The sequence below is a fragment of the Symphodus melops genome (genome assembly GCF_947650265.1).
Source record: "Symphodus melops genome assembly, chromosome: 5".
Lineage (NCBI taxonomy): Eukaryota > Metazoa > Chordata > Actinopteri > Labriformes > Labridae > Symphodus > Symphodus melops.
Genome location: NC_136695.1, coordinates 10,739,503 through 10,762,664, shown reverse-complemented (window position 1 = coordinate 10,762,664; position 23,162 = coordinate 10,739,503). Strand labels below are relative to the sequence as shown.

Sequence of the window (23,162 nt, the reverse complement as noted above, 5' to 3'; positions counted from 1 at the left end):
TAAAACTGAATTTGACACTTTTTAGTGCTCGATTTGTAATTATATTGAGGTATTGGTTGGACAAGACAGTTTCCTGTGAGAAGGGAGGACGAAAAATTGAGCTCATGAGAAATAGAAACGTACTTACATAAACTGAGCACCTTGAGGTTTGCTCACGTTAGTCTCAAAATATTCAACATTGGCGTCGACCTATCAAATACTTTGAAACGACACTACTGATCTCTAGCGGTCATTGCTACTTACTGCAAGCCAGTGTTTCCCATGTGCGCTTGAGTAAGGAAGGTACGGAGACGATGACAAATGCTGCGTTCATGTCCCGTTGGATAATCTGTTCTTTCAATATCCTTTATCAGTCCTAATCAGCCTTCGTTTTTTTTCTGAGAGCAAAGTGTTGAACTATCCAAATTTAAGAATAGGTTTCACGTCTCAGATATTACACAAATCGCTTATTTAATCTCAAAGTCAATAAAAATGCAACATGTATTGGCCATACTAGTTTATGGAAAGCATGCATATCAGGGGTTGAACTTGCAGGTTATATTTCCGAGTGTGAACATTCAAATGCAGTAACACATTTAAAACATCACCAGGCATCTGTATGCACCACAGGGCTTTCCTGGAGCAAAAGCCACCAACAGATCGGAAAAGGACAGATTTGTAAATTTATTGATTAGTTTATTGTCATATACATTTCAAACCGTGAAATATGTTGCTCATTTGAAATATGTTGATCATTTGAAACATGTTGCTCATTTGCCCAACTGAACCATGTACTATCAAGAAGTCCTAATACCGTTCGTATGGTTTTACATGCTATTGATTTGCAGACAGTGTGCTATTTTAGGGGAATTTCTTGCACTCGCCGATATGTTGCATTTGGTTTTCGTCTCATACGGCATGTCCCTCGTAAATAAAAAATAAAAATAAAAATAAAAAAAGAAGAAAGAAAAGAAAAGCATCTTTGATTAAATTATTACATTAAGAAACGTACGAGTGCAGCCCAAGTGTATAGCCTACATTGCAGGGACACAACGGATTCAGCTCACATGGGGACGTTATTGTCAAGCCGTCTAGTCCGTCATCATCCAGCAGAGGGCCTCAGTGATAAGAAGAGAAGCTGTTGTTGTTGCTGCTGCTGCTGCTGCTGACAGATCGCATGTTGACATTATGATTCAGCACCACCGAGTGCCCAGAGCGTCTTCACAAGCCAACATGCGTAATGATAGACGGCTGTGAATGCGAGACCACGTTTATGTTTGGGTATTTCATCAGTCACATTATCGCATTTGATTCCTCCAGACTACACTGACTGACATTCGGATTGCTTCCTTATTTCTTTCTTTGATTCATGGCGCAGTTTTAAGGCTCTTACCATAATGATTTTATTGCATGGCATAATTTTAATGAATGGATATTATTGAGGACATAGGAAACTGCTGCATTCCCGATTTCAGCACCATGGAGAGCAAACTGGCTCGTACACTGAGAGGTAGTTCAACACAGTACACAGATCTCCTGCGTGTGTTCAACATACTGTATATTTGGCTTTTAGGCTATGTCATGCGCGTCAAACCGGCTTTGTAATAACGTGAATCTGTCAAAAACGAAACTGAAGATTATATTTCAAAAACCACGCAGGAACCCTTAAGCATCAATTGCGTACATCTTTCCGGGTCTTGGAAACGTTTTTCAATATTTATAAATTATATACAGTAAATTAGGACATATGAAACCTCTCATATACAAGGACCTGTGGCCTAAATCATCATCATTGTATTTGGCCTACATGTTATTTGACCCTGTTCTAGATTTACGCATACAGAATATACACGTCAGATCATATAACCTAAGCGTATGGCTATAGAGTGGAGCATTCAGTGGTTAAGTAATGTCTTGAATGCATTATGTAACTCACTTGGGATGGTCGTCATATTGCGCGTGCACAGTCAGTGATCTATTTTCTTGTCCAATCGTGCGTGTCCTCAGTCAGCACTCTCTCCACCCGACATCCACGCAGCAGCAGCAGAACGCAGGCTGCCACCGCCGGAGCAGCAGCAGAGGAACGACCCTTTGTGCTTCACCGACTGATGCGCACTATTTTGAGGAAAACCATCACCAGACACACAGGTGAGCCTTGTTTTTTTAATATGCCTTTATGAAAGAAAACGAACGTCAACAATTCCATTATTTATAAAGGGCAAAAAAAACAAAATGAACAATCAAGGGGATGGGGGCAGGTGAGGTCAGGAGGGGATGTTTACAAGTTCAGGAGCGAGTCTTTTGTCAAAAGATGTACATTCTCACGTGTTATATAAAAGTTAAGGTTGCTTTTGTGTAAAATGTGGTAAGATTATGGCGAAGTTGACTTCGTAGGTCATCGTTAGTGAAATCCTGAGTCGTAGTCGAGGCGGCGGCGTCTCTGCGCCTGAGAAAAACATCCAGTTTCTGTGGGGCTGCTGCATGAAACAAAACAACCCACCCGCTGTATACAACAAAATAAAATGTGAACCAAAAAGGCATTGTGGGAAGGAGAAGATGCTGTCACTGTCAGGGGATACTGGGGCACGAACGTCTCTAAATTTGCATTAAAAAAATTCCACTAGCATTGGACTCAAATGAGGAAAACAAAGACAAGCATGTAAACATGCGACCACATGGGACACACTTTCAAGGGTTCTTTGATTAGAGCAGGGGCTTATTTGAAGAACGGTTGTTTTTTTGTTTTGTTTATTTTGTTTTGTTTATTTTGCCGAAGATGTTATAGTTTAGAAGGAGAGTTTTATACAGGCCTATTTTTAGACTCTTCTAAGTATTAAAAATGATGTGAAATCGATTTCACCAGGGCTTTACAAAGCTCCTATGAGTGTTTGTCTGTATGGTACGAGTCTAATAACCCTTCAGTGTCAGTAACACATGTCATGAATTCTGGTGTTGGTACTTTATGTTCTCTGGAAGACTAAAACAAAAGTGATCATCAGTGATGACATCATGCAGGAAGAATGATGATGCAAAAGGTGTTAAACTTCAGAGCAAGTGTTTTGAATAACATCCTGAGAAGAGAATGAAATCTATTAGATACATTTTCCAATATACTACTATGTGATAAAAAAAAAGAGGGGTTGCTTGCAGTGTCAAGCTTATGGCTTTTATCTTTTTAGCTTTATCATGTTCATGATATACTTCACTTATGTTGCTATCATTTGTGTGTTTTACGTGGATTTGTGAATGTCATATAGGGACAGAAAAGTGTATTATATGTTGTTGTATCATATCATGTTATGCCGTGTCATGTTGTGTCATGTTTTGTCCCGTCATGTCTTATAATAGAATAAAATATCTGTTACTTGAGTTCATTTGAGACTCAAATGTCTTCATCTCTCAAATAAAACTATTTGTATTTCATTTATCATCATGTCTTCTGAATAAACTAAGTCTATTGTGCTTGTTTCAAATTGCAATGAACAGCTTCCCTTGAGTCCAAACGCATCAATATTAGAGAGCACATAGATGGGGAAGGATTAAGGGACTTTATTATTCACGCCCACTCCATGCTGTAGACCATCTGGATGAGAAAAAAGCCTAACTGCAGGCTTAAAGACTTGTTTACCAGTCATGTACGCATCATCTCCCACATCCAGTCGTTTTTTCCTAAAGCATCTGTTAAAATGTGATCAGGACACTCTTCATTGCATGAGCAGAGAGTGTGTCCCTGACACAAATAGTTTAGCTGTTGGTCATTTCGAAAAGAGCTGAAACTCCTGTGTATGCAACCAAGGTAAAACTTAACCTGTCCATCAGCCGTTAGCCAATCTACTCTTGTCTGGAGTCGAGCAGATTCTCAGCGATGGATCAGAAGAGTGAATGCATAATGCTGATTTACAGGGGCTGTTTCAGAACCAGAACAAGGGCAAATATAATAAAACCAAGCAAAGTCCCATCACAGTGAGGATACAAACATTCAATTTTAGCACAGGTAGCGCAGCATTCAAGGGTATTTATATGCCACTGTATCACCTCACAATTATTTGTATCTATTAATTGAAGGGTCTTTTGCAAAGGGAAAATAACACTGGGACAAATAGTATGAGTTTGTATGAGTTTGACGAGTTTAGCTCTTGACAACTTATCCTTTACTTGTTCTTCTGAATGTTCCGATGTTTTCAAATTCTCTATTTGAATTTATTTGCATTAATTTCTGAACTCAGTTCATAACTTAAGAAACTGATCAAGAAACATTTCTATTGAAACATGTTTCCCCGTATTAATTTACCTCAAATCTTTTTTTTTGTTTCCAACTCCCCACCATTTTAAACTATCCAACAGATTTCATTAGAAATGTTCGAAACCATCTGTCCATCCAATCATCCATATATCCATCCATCCACTCATCGTAAGAAAATCTGTTGAAAATCAACATATTTGAGATGGTTTCTAAAATATCATCTGCTCCAAGCATCTAAAATGTAAGCCAGTGGAGCATGCTTGACTGTATACAGAAGCTCCATGAGCTTCGACTTAATGGCTGAAATACAGACTATTCATTCAGCCAGAGAAAAACAGTTAAACAGCTGAATAGTGAACACCCACACATCACCTCAGCACCCTCCAGATATATTCTCTCAGTGAAGGACAGCGTATCAGGATGAGCGGCAGAAGCCTTCACTCTCTCCAAATTTACTCATAATTGGTCCCATCTAGCCTGAGACGTTCATGCAGCTCGGTTGCTAAGACTGTTGCTAGGGCTTTTCTCTGGCTGCTTTGCCCTGCTTGATGCCGATAATCAAATTCTGCTGTGCCAGTGTGCCAGGCAGGCTGCGCCTTGCTGCAATATGGTGATGCTGTGGATACTGAAATATGAATGTGAAACTGCAGGCAAGATGACAAAAGCCACTCAGAATCCAATCTATTTTTGTGGCTGATTAAAGGAGGTGGAGATTGATTCCCATGACTCTCTGCTCTATTTTTGTAACCCTCTTTGGGCCTTAATGGTTAGGGGAAAAAAATGCAGGGCTTAGTCTTGGGATGCTCATGAAATGTGGCTTAAGTAGGAAATAAATAGGTGATATCGCTCTGGGTTCTGTTGATGATGGGTTTTTTGGGGGGCTGGGGCTGAGTTGAAATCAGGGCAACACTGATATCTGTAGAGGAGAGAAAACGAGGAAGGAAGAAGAAGACAGGTTCAGATTCACTGATGCGACAGCAACACAGACCTAGGGGTCAATTACATCATCAGATTCAAAAACGAGGGGAAACACGAATGCACTTACGCAACTAACCCCCTCAGGCAACGACTATGCGAGGAGAAAAAAAAAACAGACGAGGAGGGAAGTGAAGTGATTGTATGAAGTTGATTCAAGCGTTACAGAAATTCTGCATTATTTAGTGTTAAAGTCTAAATAAAATATGCTACTTTCTTTTAAAGTGTGTGTGCCCAACCAAAAGTTCTGTGTTAGATAAGAGTTTAGTTCTACTTTGGTCTCTACTTGTGTATGCAATATTGCTCAGTCATCTCTAATAGCTCAATGAAAGAAACGCTTTTGGCAGCAGCCCAACAGTTCTGGCTCAAAAAGCTGATAAGGAAAGTTACTGAAATTTAGCTTAACAGATGAAGGTTCTGAAGTGGGACACCTGCCATCTTTTACTGTGTTTTATTTAATTATTTTGATCAAAAATGGATTTGATGGAAGAAAGAAGATCGAGAAGAGAGACATATCCTTCTTTCTCACTGTGTCTTTGTAGTCTGTAAATAGAATTTTCTTTTTTCTTTAAATGAAATTGCGAGCTTTTCTGATTTCTACTTTTAGCCATGCTAGCAGCATCAGCTATATGGCAATATGGGGCTGTACATTGGTCCACTCTGGTCCAGACCTGAACATTTAAACAGCTGTTCAATGGATTGCTATGAACTTATATATAAACATTCATGTTCCCCAGAGGATGATTTGCCATTTCTTGAAGTGCCAGAAAGATGTAAAATGTCTGTTCTGAGTCTGTGTATTTTTAGCGATGACGTGCGGAATTGTCTGGCTCTGGGCTTCTTGTGCCATCTGTACCAGGCAGGATGTGTGTATTTGCGTGTGTGTGTTTCTGTGGTGAGATGAGTTAGTGACGTAGCAGCGTGCAGACAGAGGGCATTTGTTGGAAACAACTTGAGCTCCACATCAAGATGCTGACACATTCACAGGCCATGGAAAAATGACTCACCTCGTTTTTTCCTTTGTTTGGCTTCTCAGGAGAGAACAGTACGTGAAGCACAATGGGACCATTCCAAGAATATGAGGTTAGTATCAATGCTTTTGGTAAGGGCTTTCTGTATGATGTGAATAAGTCCTTTCTAGAATGTTTTTCAAAACATTATAACAAAAAATGAGGTTAATTAAATACTGTCTTAAGAAGAAAAACAGCTGAGATAAAGTCAATGGGGTTGTTGAACTTGAAATAGTGCCATTCTGAACAAAAATCTGTGGAAAGTTGATTCTCACACTGACAGATATTGCTTTATACAGGAAAAGAAGTCACCGGAGAAGGGAAGTCCTCGCAGCCGCATCCCACGTTTGGTCCTTCATCCCAACAGACCTAAAGACAAAGGCTCACCTTTGTCCGATTCACCTTTTTCAGAGGAGGAAGGAAAGGAGTGTGACATGAGTTCAGACCACTCCAAAAGGACCATCAGCACAAACAGCTTTTGTTCAGGTAAGAGATACAGTGTCAGTCTGAGGACAGCTGAGTTCATAGCCTATACCTAAAAAAAAACACTTTGTTCCAAGCTGACTGTCGGTGCATTACGCTGCAATCTCGCTTTGTTGTTTGGGTACAAATACAACCTTAATTGTATGTGTGAAGACAGCAAGGGTGGCAGAAAAAAAATCACAGTCCAAATATAAATAAATAAATATAAATGTTACAATTAAATATATTTTTTTCCTTTAAAGATTCTTATTGAGAAAAAAGTACATGAATATTTACATTTTAATGAAATAAATCAAGAAACTAAACTCTCAGTTTGAAACATTTAACAGAGTATTGCTTTTGCATTGACATTAACATATGAGCACAATTTCATGTTTCAAAGGTGAAGTTACTTGAACTATTACATATGATGATATTCTTCTGATCATATCCTATAATCTCAGACTCTTGATGGGCTGTTTCAGTCTGTTTCCGAAATACTTCTGCAGTGCAAGAATGTTTAGAAATAGGACGTATGAAATGGGTTATCTCCCTGAAAGTAAGAAAAATGTCATGTGCTTTGTCAAAATGTAAAAAAAACCCTCTTCTTTAGAGTGTGCAGATTTACTGGCTTGCATTAATTTCATAAATGACACATAACTTCTTGGGGTTTAGATTTTTGAAGTGTCTGCACCATGTAGAGCATGTACCAAAAAAGTAATGCAGGCAATTGGATAAATAACTAAGTAACTAAGAAGCACAACATTTAGATGTAGTGGATTAGCAAACAAATTTGCAGGGACATAGAAGTATAGTCAATTAAACCTGTGTACATTAGTGCAGTTAGCATGCAGGATTATACAACTACAAAATAAGATTCACTTATGTATATTTAATGTTTACCCACATTGGCCTACTTAACAAACAGAGCAAATGAAAGACTGCATGGCAAGAAATGTCTGCGTGTACATGGAGTACGCATGTGTAGACTACTCTGTGAAAAGTGAGGAGTTATTGTGAAAGCTGTTGTGCTATCAGACAGATAACGCCCAGGCTGAACCTTGAGCTCTAGCTTCCTGCCCCGCGCTGTCTGTTTTGGCTATTACTGTCTGTGTGCCTGTTTACAATAGATGACACCGGCTGCCCCACTAGTCAGTCTGTGTCCCCCTCCAAAACCCCGTCAGGCTCAGAGCAGAGTGACCGCAGCTCTCCCAAACTGCCGGAGCGCAAGACCAAAGTGAAGAGAGTGAGGGTGATGGCCGAGGGAAGCGGCGAACCAAGGAGCACCCAGAGACACAAGAGGGAGATGAGATCGGCCATGAAAGCCAGAGGTAAAGAGGGATACAAACAAAATAATGGAAAGATGAAGAGACTGTTTTGTATTTGTTTGTTTTTTCTCAGTAAATTCCAAAGAAAGATATAGCACATTTTAAATCTTCACCTCAGGGCTGCACTAATATAATCACATACTATACTGTTTGAAAATCTTCTTGTGCAAGTCTTATAGTGCCTTTTATGTTACAGTGCATGCACAAGCTTAGCAAACTCATATACTTCTGCATGCCAGTAAATCCCTACAGACTAAAGTACAATACCTGTGTTTTTGTCATATGTCAGCAGTGAGCACATTCCCTGGTATGTTAACACAAGTTGGGAAGCAGCTGCTTTACTAAAAGCAGAATAATAACTGGAGTTAATTGTTCTCTTCCTACACACATTCCTGCTGAGAGTTTCCCTTGTGAAACATCAATAGCACTCTAATATCTAAAAGCGAAATAAGAAGCTACAGCCGTGCAGCTGCCACTTACACATATTAACACAATCAGCAGTGCACTCCAGTGTTCCTGCTGAAAGAAAAAAAAAGACCATCTTAATTTATTCTGAAGGAGCAGGAAGAACTGCCTGGTGATGATTCAAAATGAAGAAGGAAGCTGATTGGTGGTGGGAAAGCAGTTCCAGCAGCTTATCCAATTAGACTGATTAGCAGGAGGTTACTACACTGATTGAATGTGCACTGACCCTCATTTGACTCACCAAGTTGTGGAGGATCACTTAGTTTTCAAGTATTTTATTTGTCACAGTCATCACTGGACACATCACAATGGTTTTGTTTGACCGCAAGAGATGCTACTCAGGTATGACTTTGAATTAAAAACCAACACAGAAATAGTTTTTGGGAATTATTTGAGTTATAGTTTTGTGTTTCCATCTTTTATGCTCAGTAGGCTATCTTAGTGTGCAGATAGTATTACATCTCATGACAGTGGGGTCATGACCAGTGTGGAGAGTTAATGGTATTTAGGATTATATAAGTGGTTTATCTTCAAACTGAGTCTAACAATGATTTAGATTTATGGGGGAGGCTCATGAAAGAAGCTGAGTATTTGTTAAAGGCACTGCTCTCTGGTGATCAGAGATTCAGTCAGTTGACAGACATGACATGTTTAACTATGAATTGTTTAAATATATTGTCTAAGAAGCCAAGTTAGAGATATTAAGTTGGCTAAAGGGCACTACCAGTTATTTCTTAAACTTTACAAGGGTTTATCTTTAAAACACTTGGGTGTACTGAATAGAGCTACCATGTATTGTTCTTCCTCAAAGTTTGTCTACGTTTAATAAGAATTTTTATCTTTTATATAATCTTTTACAAGTTCTTTTAGTGTGGCTTCAAGTATTATTATAATCTAAACACATTGATGGTTCATCCTGCAGGTAGTGAGGCAGACTTCAGCTCCTCCAGCAGCACAGGCAGCCTGAAGGCCAGGCAGAGCCTCAATTTTAGTTCAGCTGGAAAGAAAGCTCCATCACGCAGGTAACAGTGTTTCATCAGTAGCTTACTGCTTGCTAATACTGGGAAACTTCTAGTCTCCTTCAGAGTGTTCAACTTGTAGCTAGACTTTCCATTAATTCTTCTGTTTTTGTTAAAGAAGTACATGTTTTTCATTGTCTTATAATGTGTTCCTTTTCTTAAGTCGAGGCGCCCACATAAGACCACTCCCAGTGTTCAAACCAGCGGGGAGCCTTCTAGCAAACCGGGATGCAGAACTCTACGCTCCCTGCAGGACTCCTCCCAGAGCCGACTCGGCAACCAACAGCAGCAGCTGCAACTCCAGCCCTACATCCAGGTACTAATCAAGGCTTTAAAGATGATTCATTATTCAAAACCACAAAGTAAATACCATGGTTATGAAGTTGTGGATCATGTTCAACCTTTTTTCCTTGAGGATTCATAGCAAATCCACCCTTTGGTCGGAGAAACATGACGATTTCGGAGACTAGTGAGATTTGTTTTGTGGTTCAGGGAAGGTGCAGCATAATGATGATGATAGGGGTGGGCTGGATTAGGCTCAGACTGTTTTATCATTTCCCCTCTCACATCCCTCTGGGATTATACCGGTCATGATTTGGCTGTGGGTAGGATTAAAGCAAATCTCCGGTGCCCAGACAGTGACCCTACCTGTTGCAGCCAAATTGTAATTGGATGAAATGATTTCACCATGGGTTAGTGGAGCTGCAGGGTGAAACAAATGTCAGATATGCAAAATTAATTTATTAATTCTATAGCCTCAAGTGCAACAGTGTTTTGAATCATTGTGAATGGGCTATATATTTGCATAACATTTAACCAAAACATCTTCTCTCAGCAGAGTAAGTGACTAACATTCAAGCCAAAGCCTTTCTAGTTTTTGTGCAGCAGCAGAATCTGTCCTTTCTTATCTCATGTTTACAGCTCCCATGAAATTCCTCTCTCGTCACTTTAAGACATTTCCTCTGACATCGTTGCCTCTCACATGCTACCTTCTCCTGGGCTGTTTCTATTTCTGGCTGGGATGCCAAGTGCTTGCATCAAAGCTTCAAGTATGTAAGGTTGCTAGGATATTGGGCTAGGGAAAGAGAGGGGCTTACATGCTGCTTTGCATATTGTCCAAATCCACCCACTCATCCTCTGTAGAAAAAAAAAAAAGCACAAATCCTTTTTATCAGTTCCCTTTGAGCATGATAAAACACTGATCATGGGACATGCAGGGGTCGTTTAAATGCTAATGCAATTAGCTTCTAGATTAAGGGGTTATCTTCTAAGGTGATTTCTTTTGTCAACTCTGCTTGTATTTAGATAACCAGCCCTTTTCTGGGTTTTTCCCCTCTAGTCAACATGCCAGTAATCCTGTGTCAGACAGTAATTCCAGGCTTCACAGAGCATCTGCCCGAACAGCACTCTTAGTCTTACAAATTGCTGTCTGCAGGGAGCCATTTTATGTTTAAAAGTCAAATTGGTTTGTTTTCTGCTGTTGCTTCGAAACGTCTTGTTGGGAACTGATTGATAGTGTTGGTTTTAACGGAAGAGGGAAGAGGGAGGGGGTACAAGTTGCCTTTCATCATCATACATGTCTCTGTGGTCAGCAGAAGATCGAACCTGGGTCGATACCACTCCTGTGGAGACAACCATGGCATCAGACCACCAAACCCCGAGCAGTATCTCACTCCTCTACAGCAGAAGGAGGTGGCCATCAGACACCTGAAGACCAAACTGCTGGAGTCTGATAACAGATGCCATGACAGGTTAGTTGAGTTTAAGCAGCACAGTCTCCACTAAAATTGTGTCTGTTGGTCTGCGTTTTATTTTTTAAGGTAGAATGATAGTGGTTGTATCAGGGGGGGAGGGGGGGAATGCCAGCTCTGCTCAACCGTTAACATCCTCCAGTGGAGTGTGAAGTGAAACTACTGGAAAATGTCTATTACATAAGATAAAAACAGCATGATGCTTGTTACAACTACAGAAATATGCACTCTACAATCACAAGAATTCATTTGAAGCATGTACTTGATCTGCTCTGCTGCGTGTAATTGAAGAGGTACACTAAATGGTTTTAGATTACGCAATTCATTTAAAAAACGATAACATTCAGGGGTGCAGGCGACCGAGCTGTTAGGTCGCGCTCCATGTATGGACCCTATAGCCTTCCAAGTGAGAGGCCTATGTCACTCCCTGATTTCCTGCATATCTACTATCCTATTGCAAAAAACCCAAAAATGAATCTAGATTAAAAACAGAAACCATAGTATTTTGTATTTTTTTATTAAAACTAAACGACTTTAAAAAAAACAACAACAAAAAACGTGACACAACCTTGTTGCCGTCAAGTCTACAAGTTTAATTGCTCTGCTGTACATCATCATCAGAGATTTGATGGTTGTAGTGCATTTGCAAGGAGTGCATTTGCAGCATGAAATGATAAACAGTTAGCTTAGCATTCTTAGCAAACTGAAGAAAGGAGAGTGAAGGCTTGACTAATCAAATGGCAATCAAATTGTGCTGTTAGCTCTTTTCAAAGCTCACTAGACGATCTGCTGCTTGTATGACTTGAACTCATTTTGTTAGCTTTAGGGGTGCAGTCTGACTGAATTTTAAGGGTTGGGTAGGCTTTTTATGTGCAAGAGCTAGCATGGCAATAGTTGTAGATTAATGGCTTCATGTTTTTTTGTCTTAACTTTCACTCTCAGGATTTTAACTGCCGCTTAATATTGCCACTACTTCTGTAAGAAATATAATGTGTCTTAACTCTGTCGAATTTTTATATTTCATTCATTGTATGGGTTTGATATAATCTCTGGTAATTTGCAATTGGCTGTGGTTTTACCTTTGTCTATACATGTTCAGCTGTGTGTCCAGAATCAAACAAAGAGGGTGACTGTGTTGTCATTTTGAGGTTGTTGGTTTTTGCGTTGGATTATTTTGCTCTACTTTTTCACAGTAGCAAGGTCACTAATGCTCTCTGCAGCGTTGTTTTAATGTTTCAATTATTAAAACTCTCCTGCTGCTTTTATCATTTAAATGTCCCTGATATCAGGGGGACACTTTTTTAGTTATCTCTAAAATAGGAGTAATAATAATCTGATTACTATCCAGTGTTTAACTCGCCAGATACAAATGAGTTTACTTTTCAAAATCTGATGCTACTCCTTAAGTAACTCAACACTTTATTGTATCTCTGTTAGGGAGAGTGAGATTGAGGAGCTCAAGTCCCAGCTCTGCAGAATGAGGGAAGACTGGATTGAAGAGGAGTGTCACCGTGTGGAGGCTCAGCTGTCCCTCAAAGAGGCTCGCAAAGAGATCAAGCAGCTGCGTCAGGTGGTGGAAACCATGAAGAGCAGCCTGATGGAGAAAGATAAAGGTATCCAGAAGTACTTTATTGACATCAACATCCAAAACAGGAAGTTGGAGTCCCTGTTGCAAAGCATGGAGCTGGCCCAAAGTGGTTCCAACCTCCAAGATGACAGCACCTTAGATTTCATGTGCGACAGCCCTGATAGTGGTGGGAAGAAGATGGTGGGGGAGGAAGTCGGACTGGAGCTGGGAGAACAAGGGGCAGAGGCGATGGCAGACAGTGGGCTGCTGGTGAACGATGAGATGGCCAACAGAGAGGACATTTTGGAGCAGGTCCTCATGTCCACTGCAGTGGATTTCAGTCAGGACTCTAGTTGTAAACTGATGGCAGAGTCTGGACCTGGGGTGTCTGCCATAACAGAAGAGGTACAGTTGATTGATGAATCTGCTGCACTGCCACTGGATCGACCAAATACAGTTTCCACTACCATCACCATAAGCGCACCTTTCGAGCAGAGCACAGAAGATAAAGAAATCCAGACCGAAATAATACCCATATCTTCAGACCTGCAGGCACTGCTCTTCCAGCTGCTGAAGTTTCACGGAACAGCGGGGGACACGGCTCTGTCAGCTTCCAGCAACCTGCTGGGCATCCCAAACCTTCCTGCCTCCTCTTCCACTGCCAATTTCCCCGAATCCACACCTCTGGCACCAAACATTCCAACACCTACTTCCCCAGAGAGCCCCGACACCTCCACCGACTCCGGCGTGTGCTGCTCGGAACCTGCAGAGAGCCGCCGGTTCATGGAGGAGCTAGACTTTGTTGTGGGTGAGGAGGAGCCTCTTCTGTCACCCGGTCTGGATGTGGTCGGAAAGCGTTACTGGAGCAACAGCTTTTTTGTGGATCTGGTTGCGGTGGCAGCCCCTGTTCTGCCAACTGTGGCCTGGCTTTACTCGCGACACGGCGTGGACGGAAGCGCTCCAGTGTACAACATTGCTGCGCTTATCAGGGGCTGTTGCATCATGGGATTGCACTCTCTTCGTCAAGTCTCTCACAGGCCGGATGTGTAAAGGCTTCAACCACGCATGCACATGCCTAACTTTGAACTGAAAGCACTTAAGCATCTTCTCAAGAGTATTTGCGAGATTAGTTGCTGTTTTGTTGAACACTTAATGCAGTTATTTTTGGTTCCAACACTGTTTCTTTGCACTGTACAGTTACCATGTGTTGAAGCAAAATGGTGACATGAAAGGGATTATTTTAAAGGGGTTATTTATTTATTTATCTATCATTTCCATGTATAAGCTAATCATCTGGGTAGATGGTTAAGTGATATCATCGTCCTGTGGTGTCCCTAGTTGTCCCTGTGTTTGGAAACAAAGGTATTTATGTTAGAATGAGGTTTGTTGGTGGCGAAAGATTGAATGTTAGTTCCTGTTTGATGGGTTCAGAGAATTCAACTGTTTTTTTGAGTTATTGTTCAAAAGGAAACTTTAAACCTTCAGCCAAAGCTTTAATGTGAGTTCACCGTTTCTTGTTTTGTGAAGAAGTATATATTTTTGTTCCTCCCCAGGAGTAGAGCTTTATTCATTAAAGCCTGTGTATTGTTCATAGAAATAAGTTGACGCTTCAAAGCAATTGACACTTGTTATGTGCCTGAGCTATGTGCAATACTGTTGGTTTACATCAAATGTCCTTGTATCTTTATTAATAAAGCATGATAATAAAAAAAATCAGCTCATGTTGTAACTCTGGTCTCCTTGCAGGTTAGTTTTAAGGAAACAAATGACTGGACTGAACTGAAGGGAAGAATAGGATAAAAAGTTTAGCTTATGTAAGACTTCTGTGAACTTACAAGGAAAGACGGGGCGGGGCCAGGTTTATTCACTTGCACAAGATGTTCACATAAATTAATAAGAGGGAAAATATGAACGCACAACCGAGCGGCGTTCTCTTGACAGCGTGTGTTGCGTAAAGCTTTCTTGGGCTGTATTTTCAGGCATCCCTTGGGTTGTGGGACTGACAGCGGACAGTGCATTAGATCCACTTTACTGTGATCTCACAGTAGCTGTGAAAGTGGTCTACATCTTTACACAGGTGGAGAAAAAAAGGGCGAGAGCAGATGTTCTTCTACTCATGAGATCTATAAATATTTTCTTAAGTCATTACATGATTTACACCCATATTCAAAGATGTCAAAAAAAAAAAAAGAATAATCTGACTTCTCCACTTCCATTACCATCTGTTGAAGTGTCAATTGCATAACCATAACCTCTGGGTTTATAAGGCAACAGACTAATGATTCATCAGATGCTCTAATCCCTCACACTAGTCTTCGGATGCTGGATTAAATGAGTGGGCAGCAATGGATGGAAGTCAAACAGCTGCAAACAAGAGTGTTGTGCAATCAGTAGAGTAGATTGTGAAGCCCTTCAGGCCAGTTTTTCACCCACACAGCGTGTTCTCTTTCTGAAGTGTAATGACGTGCATTTTCCCTTTTAGAAAGTGGGCCAGTCTCTGGGTGGCTGTGGCAGGCAGGCAGTGTCCTCTGGCAGATTGAGGTGACATTGTAATTGGGGTCAGACGAGTTATCATAGCCTATTGTCAGTTAAAGTTAAAAGCCATCAGAACATCTGGACAAGACAAGCTGTACTGTAAGTACAATAGTGCTTTTACCTAATGGCGAACAGCTCCATATTGACAAAATTAAAATGCTGGTGGTTAAAATATAAAATGTTGCCGTGTTCACAATCTACTTTTTGCATGCTGGCATCATAGCATGGCATGCTAACATTTACTAAAAGGCACACTTAGTTATAGCTTAAGCAAGCAGAATGTCAAAGGTCTCAAGGTGGTTGATCATAGGTTTTAACCCAATTCTTATGGCCCTAGAGAAAAAAGGCATTTTTTACAATTCACGATGACGGAAATGTAACTCGATGTACAAAAATCATCCCAATGCAGTCCATCTTGGATTTCAACAATAACATGACTTTACGATGGGAGGAAAGGAAAAGTCAGGTAAATAAAATCAAATTCCTCCTCTAGACACCATGAACACTTCTCCCACATTGTATACAAAGTGAGGTCCCTGTTTCTGTCTTGGAAAACAGTATACATTGGCCAACCGCTACGGTCATCCTGAGAGCAGCCCCCCCACTATAGACAGTTTCAATCACGCAGCTAGAATACCTCATTATACGTCATCCATCTGTAATTATTCATTTCACACAAATCAGATAATGTGTTTAAAGTTTCTGATCCAGCAGGTGACCCTTGACCCAAAGTTTCACCTCTAGAGGTATAAAGATGTTTGTTTTTCTAATCGGTGTGGGACGCAGACAGCAGGAAAACAATCTCTCCTACCTTGTGGAGCGTTTGAAATCAACCAAGACAGGACTAATGTAATGAAATCTAATCTCAGTGAAAAACAGAGGTTATCTGTGATTCATTTTTGGAGAACTTGACTGGGAAAAAGGGACAGAACATGAAGTGTTTGTCAATGAAAAAGGTGGGGATGAGTGCCTTTGTAAAGAACACAGTAAAGAGTTGTTTGACGTGTCCTTCATTCATAAAGTCTTCAACTTGATCATGCAAGTTGTTTTTTTTTTCTCCATGAAGTTTAAAGAGAATCAGCACGTCTGTGGAAATGTATCATTTGATTTGGTATTTAATTCAGTATTTCTTCAGAATCATCAATGAACAAAAACAGAAAAAAACTGCAACATTCAGATTATCCACCCAAGTCATGAAGCAGACATTATAGAGCTGACACCATACTGTATCATTTCGATTCATTTTAATTTACAAGGGCTTTTCTTCACATGACAATGTTTCCATGACAACAGCTTGCCGCTGTGACCAATCCTCCAACAGAGGCCGGTAGTAAAAGAATGTGAAGCAGAATGTTCTTTCAAAACAGTGAACGTCATCGTTTAGCCTTGAGTTTACAGACGAGAAAAAAGCAAGAGTTTCATCCTCATCTCCGCATCAGCTTCGGTATCCTGTCTGAGACTACACTGCGATCATGATCCATATTTTATAAGGACTGCGCCTGTTCACTGAGCCAATCAACTATTAAAGAGCAAAGTAACATCCCTGCCCGTGGAAGAAAAGTAAATCATTGGTGTGATCTCTGGATAGTGTCTGTATCAGAAGGAGACAAAGAAAAAGACGTAATGTAATATCTGGAGCCATGTGATTACCATGGGAACCCACAGCAAGCTAGACGAGCAACACTCGAACCTGTGGTCATCATTACACACTAAGATTGAATATCTCCCTCCTTCATTTTAATGCTATTTTCCAGTGTACAACAGGCCACACAGTACAGGGAGATCATGAAATATAAAGCAACATGAATTAGAAAAAAGCATAGATTTTAGACAATGCAAGACATAAAAATAAAAACAAAACAATTAAGCAAACCAAGACATCCCGTGTGTACAGTAATGCTTACGAGTTACACTCCTTTGCCATTAAAGTTCATAAATAAGACAAAGACAAGGAATGGTATGCCCAAATTGTGTCTGAAAAGGTAGCACAGGTACCTGTTTATTTACAGATGTTACTGGGGGGAAAACATAAAAAAAAAAAAGATCACTTTCTGTTGCAACCGTACAGTTTGAATCAGCTCCGTGTGGTGTCTTTAAATGCTGCAGCCAACCAAGATGAACCAGATAATATGAATACAGTTTTCCCCTGAAGACAAGAATTACACCAGAATATGACACCAGGTGCGGTATCCCCTCTTAAGAAAGATGCACTTTACACTGCTGCAGCTAGAAAACCCACACGTGTGGCTGCTGGTGGAAAAAGGGTGGAGAAACAGGAGAGTTTGCTTACAGATGAGTAGTGCGGGTGGTCATCCTGGTCGTTTTGATAACTTAAAAGACAGAATAACAAATTATTTAAAGTCTTTGCCCCCCCCCCTCCTCATCATCATCTCTTCTGCTCAACACTGAGCATTTCTGAAGTGTTACGAGAGCTTGACCGCAATTTTTTGTTCCTTCTTCATCATCCTCTGAACCTCTTTCTCCATCTTCTTCCTTTGCTGCTCCATGGACCGCTTTTCTCTTTCCGCCATCTTCTGTTGTCTGGTAAATGAAGGCGAGACAAACGTTGGGAAAACAAGCGATGTCACTACAGTGCACATCAAAGGAAGCAGGGTGGGACAGCAGGGGGTGTCAAATCCTACGCCTTCCTTTTTGTGTAATTACTCCATGGCTGACACTGCCACCTGCTGGTCACTTTTTGAACCTACACTCCTCACATAGCAAAACAGAGGCAGCTCACTGAGTGGCCAGGAAGCCTCTAACAAGTCTTCCATTGGAACAAGAGTCTGTGAGATTCAGGGCTGGTGAATTATTAGTGATGGATAAAGAACTGATAAATCCTGACACCCTGGTACAAGAGATAATCTAATTTACGTCGTAATAATAATAATAAGCCTTTCTGAAATGTTACCTGAGCATCCCCTCTGCCTCCCAGGCCGCATCAGACTCATCCTCCCAGGCGTTTGAGTCCTCCTGCCAGGTATCCATTTCTCCCAGTTCAGCCTGTACAAAGAGAGGGTTTACAGTACAGACAGATGGCCCGCGATTATTACATTTCTATTACAAGTGCTTTCATTTTAGAACGTGGGTTAAACTAAGAATCGCTTCTTTCAGCTGAGTAAATAATCACTTCACTGTAAAGGCTGAAGAGATCGCATAATCCGATGTGCAAACATCACTTGGTCTTTGCTTACCAGCTGTGTAGCTTTTTAGGCCCCTCTGCAACAAGGGTCTTCAGCTACGGCAAAGGGTCTCCTGTGCTATGCAAATTCTTAGAGCGCCTTAGACCAGCTGTATGCTCGTCTCAAGACCTTCTGCAGTTTGCGTTTCAACCCCATGTGGGTGCTGGTGACACAATCGTGCACCTGGCGCAGAGAGCACGCTCCTCCCTGGGTGGAGCCAACACTTCAGTGCCGATCATGTTCTTTGTCCTCTCGAGTATCAAGCCCATGCTAGTGAAAGTGAAGCTGGAGGACATGCTGGTGCCCCCCCTGCTCTCATGGATCATAGACTACCTCACAGGCAAGCCACAGTTTGTGTGAGAGCTGGCTTGTCAGTCTGTGGAGTAATGTTGGCGCCCCACATAGAACAATCCTACCTCCTTTCCTCTTTCCTGTCTACAGATCCGACTTCAAATACAGCTCCAACTCGTGTCCTCTGAATAAATACTGTGGCACTGCCGCCGTTGGGTGCGTTAAGAGATGAGCAGGAGGAGCATGGGGACCCGGGTGGAGCGCTTCATGAGGTGGTGTAGGGAGTATTAAAAACAGCTGAGTGTGAACAAGACAAAGGAGGAATAAGACGCCTCCTTCCCTTGTCTGCTTCAGTGGAACTTCAGAGGGAGACCGTCCAATCAAAAAGAACCTGGGTGTAAAACTGGAGCGCTTCGCCTAAACTCAATCATCTTTGCAGTTGTGTGCAGGTTAGTGGGCACCGCAGTGAAAGATGTAAACCGACTGATCAAGACGGCTGAGTCAGCATGTCAAAAGGTGGCTGAGGCCAGAACACTGGATAATCGGGTCTCAATATCGGTCGCTCCCACCCTCATATTTCTGAACACTGCTGTTCCAAAGTATGTGTCATAGTATTATCATTAACATTTCTACTGTTATTCTGAATTCTTTTTATTTACTGACCTCAGCTTTTTTGTATCTTTGAATCTTGAGTGTGTTTGGTGTGCCACTTCCTCCCGTTGTTCTTTTATGTAATGCCTAGTTAGCGCTGCTGCTGCTGCTGCAGACAGTCAGCTCGTGGTGTCAATGTGCATTCTGTATGAAGAGGTATTTGGACAGAACTGGAGGAACACGCCGGTCTCCTTGAAGCGCTAAGTAAAGACGGTCTGAGAGTCGTGTGAGGACGAGGATTTCACACAGCGTTCGTCTTTAGCTGCTGGATTTGTGTTAATCATATCATTGCTCACTGGGAAAGCAAGCGTCACCTTGATAGTAAAGCTCAGAGTATGAAGACTTGATTGAATGTCTCGCTCAGGGAAAGATCAGGATTTACACATCTCTGGTCCTTTGAATGTGTAGATAACGTTTCCTTTAAAGAAATTGTCAGACACGTTGGCCTGACAAGTAACCATGACAACAATAATTTATACCAATTTATTATACAGTGAACATACAGAAGTCAGGGAACCCTGCAAATCATCCGTATCCACTTTGACTACCTTCACTTTAAGGGTATCCAGTTTGATTTTTCTAACAAAAAAATTCCTCATTGACATCAATTAGGTCAATGTGTTGGATTTTTTTTAAAGCTGCTCTACATTGGGCGCTCCTGTCCAGAAGAAACTCAGGCCAACACAATAAACATTCTGGAAAACCTAGCAGATGCTTCAGGTGGTTAAAACAACTTACTGAGGGTGGACTGAAGGTCATCATATCCTGAGAGGCTGCCAGTCTGCTGGAGAAACCTGCCGAGCCATCAGTCAGCGGGTAGTTCAAAGGCTCCCTCTTCTTCAGCACTATCTGCAACACGGAAAGCACAGATTGTGTCATACACGTTAACTACGTCACTTTTTGTAAAGCATTACAACACCACCATCGTTCTAAATGTGGAACTGGAGAGAGAATCCACGAGAAACGTCACGTTCGTCTTTATGTCGGCAGTAGGAACACTGCAATGATGTCATGCTCTCCTGCATTTAGATTAGAAGAATCGTCTGTGTGTGGGAAACACTGTGATACCTGCTGTACATCACAGCAGCACATTCTAGTTTTAGGACTACTGTCCTTCATTTCACTAATCTGTCACCTTTTTTAATGTAGACATACATGAGAAATACATCACACATCTCTATGTCGTCACCTTAGAGCTGCATCGTAACAAGCTTTGTCTAGCGTTGTACAAACATTACAAGCAGGAGGACAAAGTTGGCCGACTCTTTTTTTCACATTTACATCAGCTGTACATGCATGAGTTTATTTATTGTTTCCCATCTAGAAACAGAAATGTCAGATTCTGTTAAGCAGTGGTCTTCTGCATTGCAGCATTCCTTGACTGAAAGCTTGGATCGATTCACAAAGTATCTGGGGCAACAAAATTGATGATGGACTGAGGATGTGTCTCAAAATCTGAGTCACCACCACAGCTTACATCCTCGCTTGTAGAAAACTGGAACTGTTAGACACTTTGGCACTGATGTGGCAAGCTTGAGCACACACAGGAGGAAGTTGCTGTATGTTGATATTGATGAGGAAATGCGGAGGGATGAAATGGACATTAAAAAAAACACTTAACATTGACCTTGATGTCTGAGCACAAGTAAAAAGACTTTTTTAAACTGTGAAACACTGCCAGAGCGACGTGTAATAAAAGGAACCGACTTGAAAATGATCGGTTCCAGATGTTTTGTATGTCATGAACATTTTGGTGCTAAACCAGCTGTGCTGTCTGCAAACCTTCTGTGTTTTCCTGATGGTGGGAGCCATGTCTTTGAAGTAGTCCGGTTCTTCATCTTCCTCGTTGGGTGACGGGGAGACGTTTCCATTTCCACCTTCAATCTTAATACTTGTCGGAGCATCTTCATCCCAAGAGCTCCATTCCTCAATCTCTGGCTGTGCAGACAACACAATAAAATACAGCATACACGCGCAAGAGCAGTTTGTGAGTACAACGACAGAAGCTAAAGTTCAGGTAAAATGATTACTACAATTGTTTTTTTTTCTTTTCAGAACACTGACAGCTACGCTGAAATGCTGTTACTGGGCGCAGTACTGACCTGTTTCGGTACTGATGAGGAAAAATCCACTGTTGTTGGGAGAGTTATTTGATCACCGCTGAGCTTGCGGCCCCTCCCACTCCTAAAGAGTAACATCAGAAAATGTCAAAAGGATATACATTTTAATTCGCAGCAACTTAGCGAACACCATTATCACACACGACAGTCGTCTGTTTTTCATGTAGAGAGATTGATCCACCATAAGTTAATACATTCCTTTGTGGCATTACAGTCTGTTAGGTAAAAACAAATAATCTAAACTAACTCCTCCTCCTGGGAGCCCTGTTCAAGGAAGTTCCACAAAACTGCTTTGCAAAAGAAACAAAAAACATTTCTGAATCAGATTTCAGACAAATACAAGCATACAGTTCTGACAGTGATGTAAATGTTTTGTGTATCCCGTCCATATGTCATATCTATTTGTTTAGTAATGTTGCTCTAAGAATACTGTAATAAGACACACTAGTGTGTAGTAGTGTTAGCATTCAGTCTCACCTGCATATCAGCCTCTTAAAGAAAGAGAGTAAGCTGGCTAGACATGTGCAGATCTTGAAAAGACGGAACTGAGTGATGGCCATGATGATGTTGGGCTAGTGGGGAACAAAAAGGACAACATATTAGTATTCAGGTTTACAATGATGGAAGAGTGGCCCCTGTTCTACGAAAGAGGATGTGAAACACTTTTCTAACGGAGTTGTGGAATCGGGAATAGCTCAGTCATGACAATATTTGTTTAACATACATATAGGCTACTATCGTATCGTACCAACAACCAGTCATAATGTTTGAATTATCCTGTAATCACAAGAGTTGTGCAGCCACCACCAACATATGTGTAATGATCTTTTGCATGTGTAAATAGTTTGCTAATGATGACACTTAGTGTAAATATTATAACTAAATATCAGTGGTTCTTTTCTATTAGTAGATAAATGGAACAAAACATCAAGCTGAGTTATAACACCATTGCAATTGGTAAATTAAAGACACGCGTCTTTTATAAATATGGACATTTGCATCCATTACTATAGAAAGAGATTCTCACCTTGCACTGTGTCAATAGACTGTATGCAAAACAGCTGCTTTCTTCTTGTATGGCAGAAGAAGAGAGAGGTTCATTTATTGGCTAACCGATCCTTCCTTGCTAGCTTAGCTCACAGGACATCCTGATATTTCTAAAACCTTTAAATGTATGGCACGGACAACACATCTGCGAATACAAAATATATCGTTGTCATGTCAAAGACAGGCATGTAACAGCTGCTTATCCCGATGAGGTTTCATGACCAAACTCCTTAATTTGTGTCGTCTCTCATCTCTGTCCCATGGCTGCCATCTTTGAACTGGGAGGAGGAGCAGTGAGCAGGAAGTACAGCGTGGTACTGATGCGTTCATGTATCGTCGGAAATGTGATGCTTTCAAACATCATTGTAAACACGTATGTCATATTTCTATTTAATCAACGCTATGAATGAACTACCTCAAGAAGACACGTAAACGGGAATAGACATCAAAACAACAGGCTTTGTACATTAAAGGTAACCCTGATGGATGTCCTTTATCCATACATTGTTTATTATCGTAAAAATGCTGAAATATTAT

General features: G+C 41.0%; 2 protein-coding genes across 6 annotated transcripts; one reads left to right on the top strand and one right to left on the bottom strand.

Moving 5' to 3' along the window:
* The first annotated feature begins 1,973 nt into the window (after window positions 1-1,973).
* Window positions 1,974-14,216, top strand: sybu (syntabulin (syntaxin-interacting)). Of its 5 annotated transcripts, none has more exons than XM_079343383.1 (8): window positions 1,974-2,127; window positions 6,234-6,280; window positions 6,507-6,693; window positions 7,854-8,000; window positions 9,385-9,484; window positions 9,645-9,797; window positions 11,074-11,232; window positions 12,670-14,216. In XM_079343383.1, the coding sequence occupies exons 2-8, from the start codon at window positions 6,257-6,259 to the stop codon at window positions 13,847-13,849; spliced, it is 1,950 nt and encodes a 649-aa protein (XP_079199509.1). In that variant the 5' UTR covers window positions 1,974-2,127; window positions 6,234-6,256; the 3' UTR covers window positions 13,850-14,216. The 5 variants fall into 5 exon arrangements, with proteins under 5 accessions (XP_079199509.1, XP_079199508.1, XP_079199506.1 ...); XM_079343382.1 differs by having other exon boundaries at window positions 7,800-8,000; window positions 11,077-11,232; XM_079343380.1 differs by having other exon boundaries at window positions 7,800-8,000.
* A 2,215-nt stretch (window positions 14,217-16,431) lies between these two features.
* Window positions 16,432-22,933, bottom strand: ebag9 (estrogen receptor binding site associated antigen 9). The gene is made up of 7 exons (XM_079345128.1): window positions 22,606-22,933; window positions 22,056-22,150; window positions 21,561-21,642; window positions 21,241-21,396; window positions 20,197-20,307; window positions 18,246-18,337; window positions 16,432-17,875 (listed from the first exon to the last, which is right to left on the bottom strand). The coding sequence occupies exons 2-7, from the start codon at window positions 22,136-22,138 to the stop codon at window positions 17,758-17,760; spliced, it is 642 nt and encodes a 213-aa protein (XP_079201254.1). The 5' UTR covers window positions 22,139-22,150; window positions 22,606-22,933; the 3' UTR covers window positions 16,432-17,757.
* Window positions 22,934-23,162: the final 229 nt, after the last annotated feature.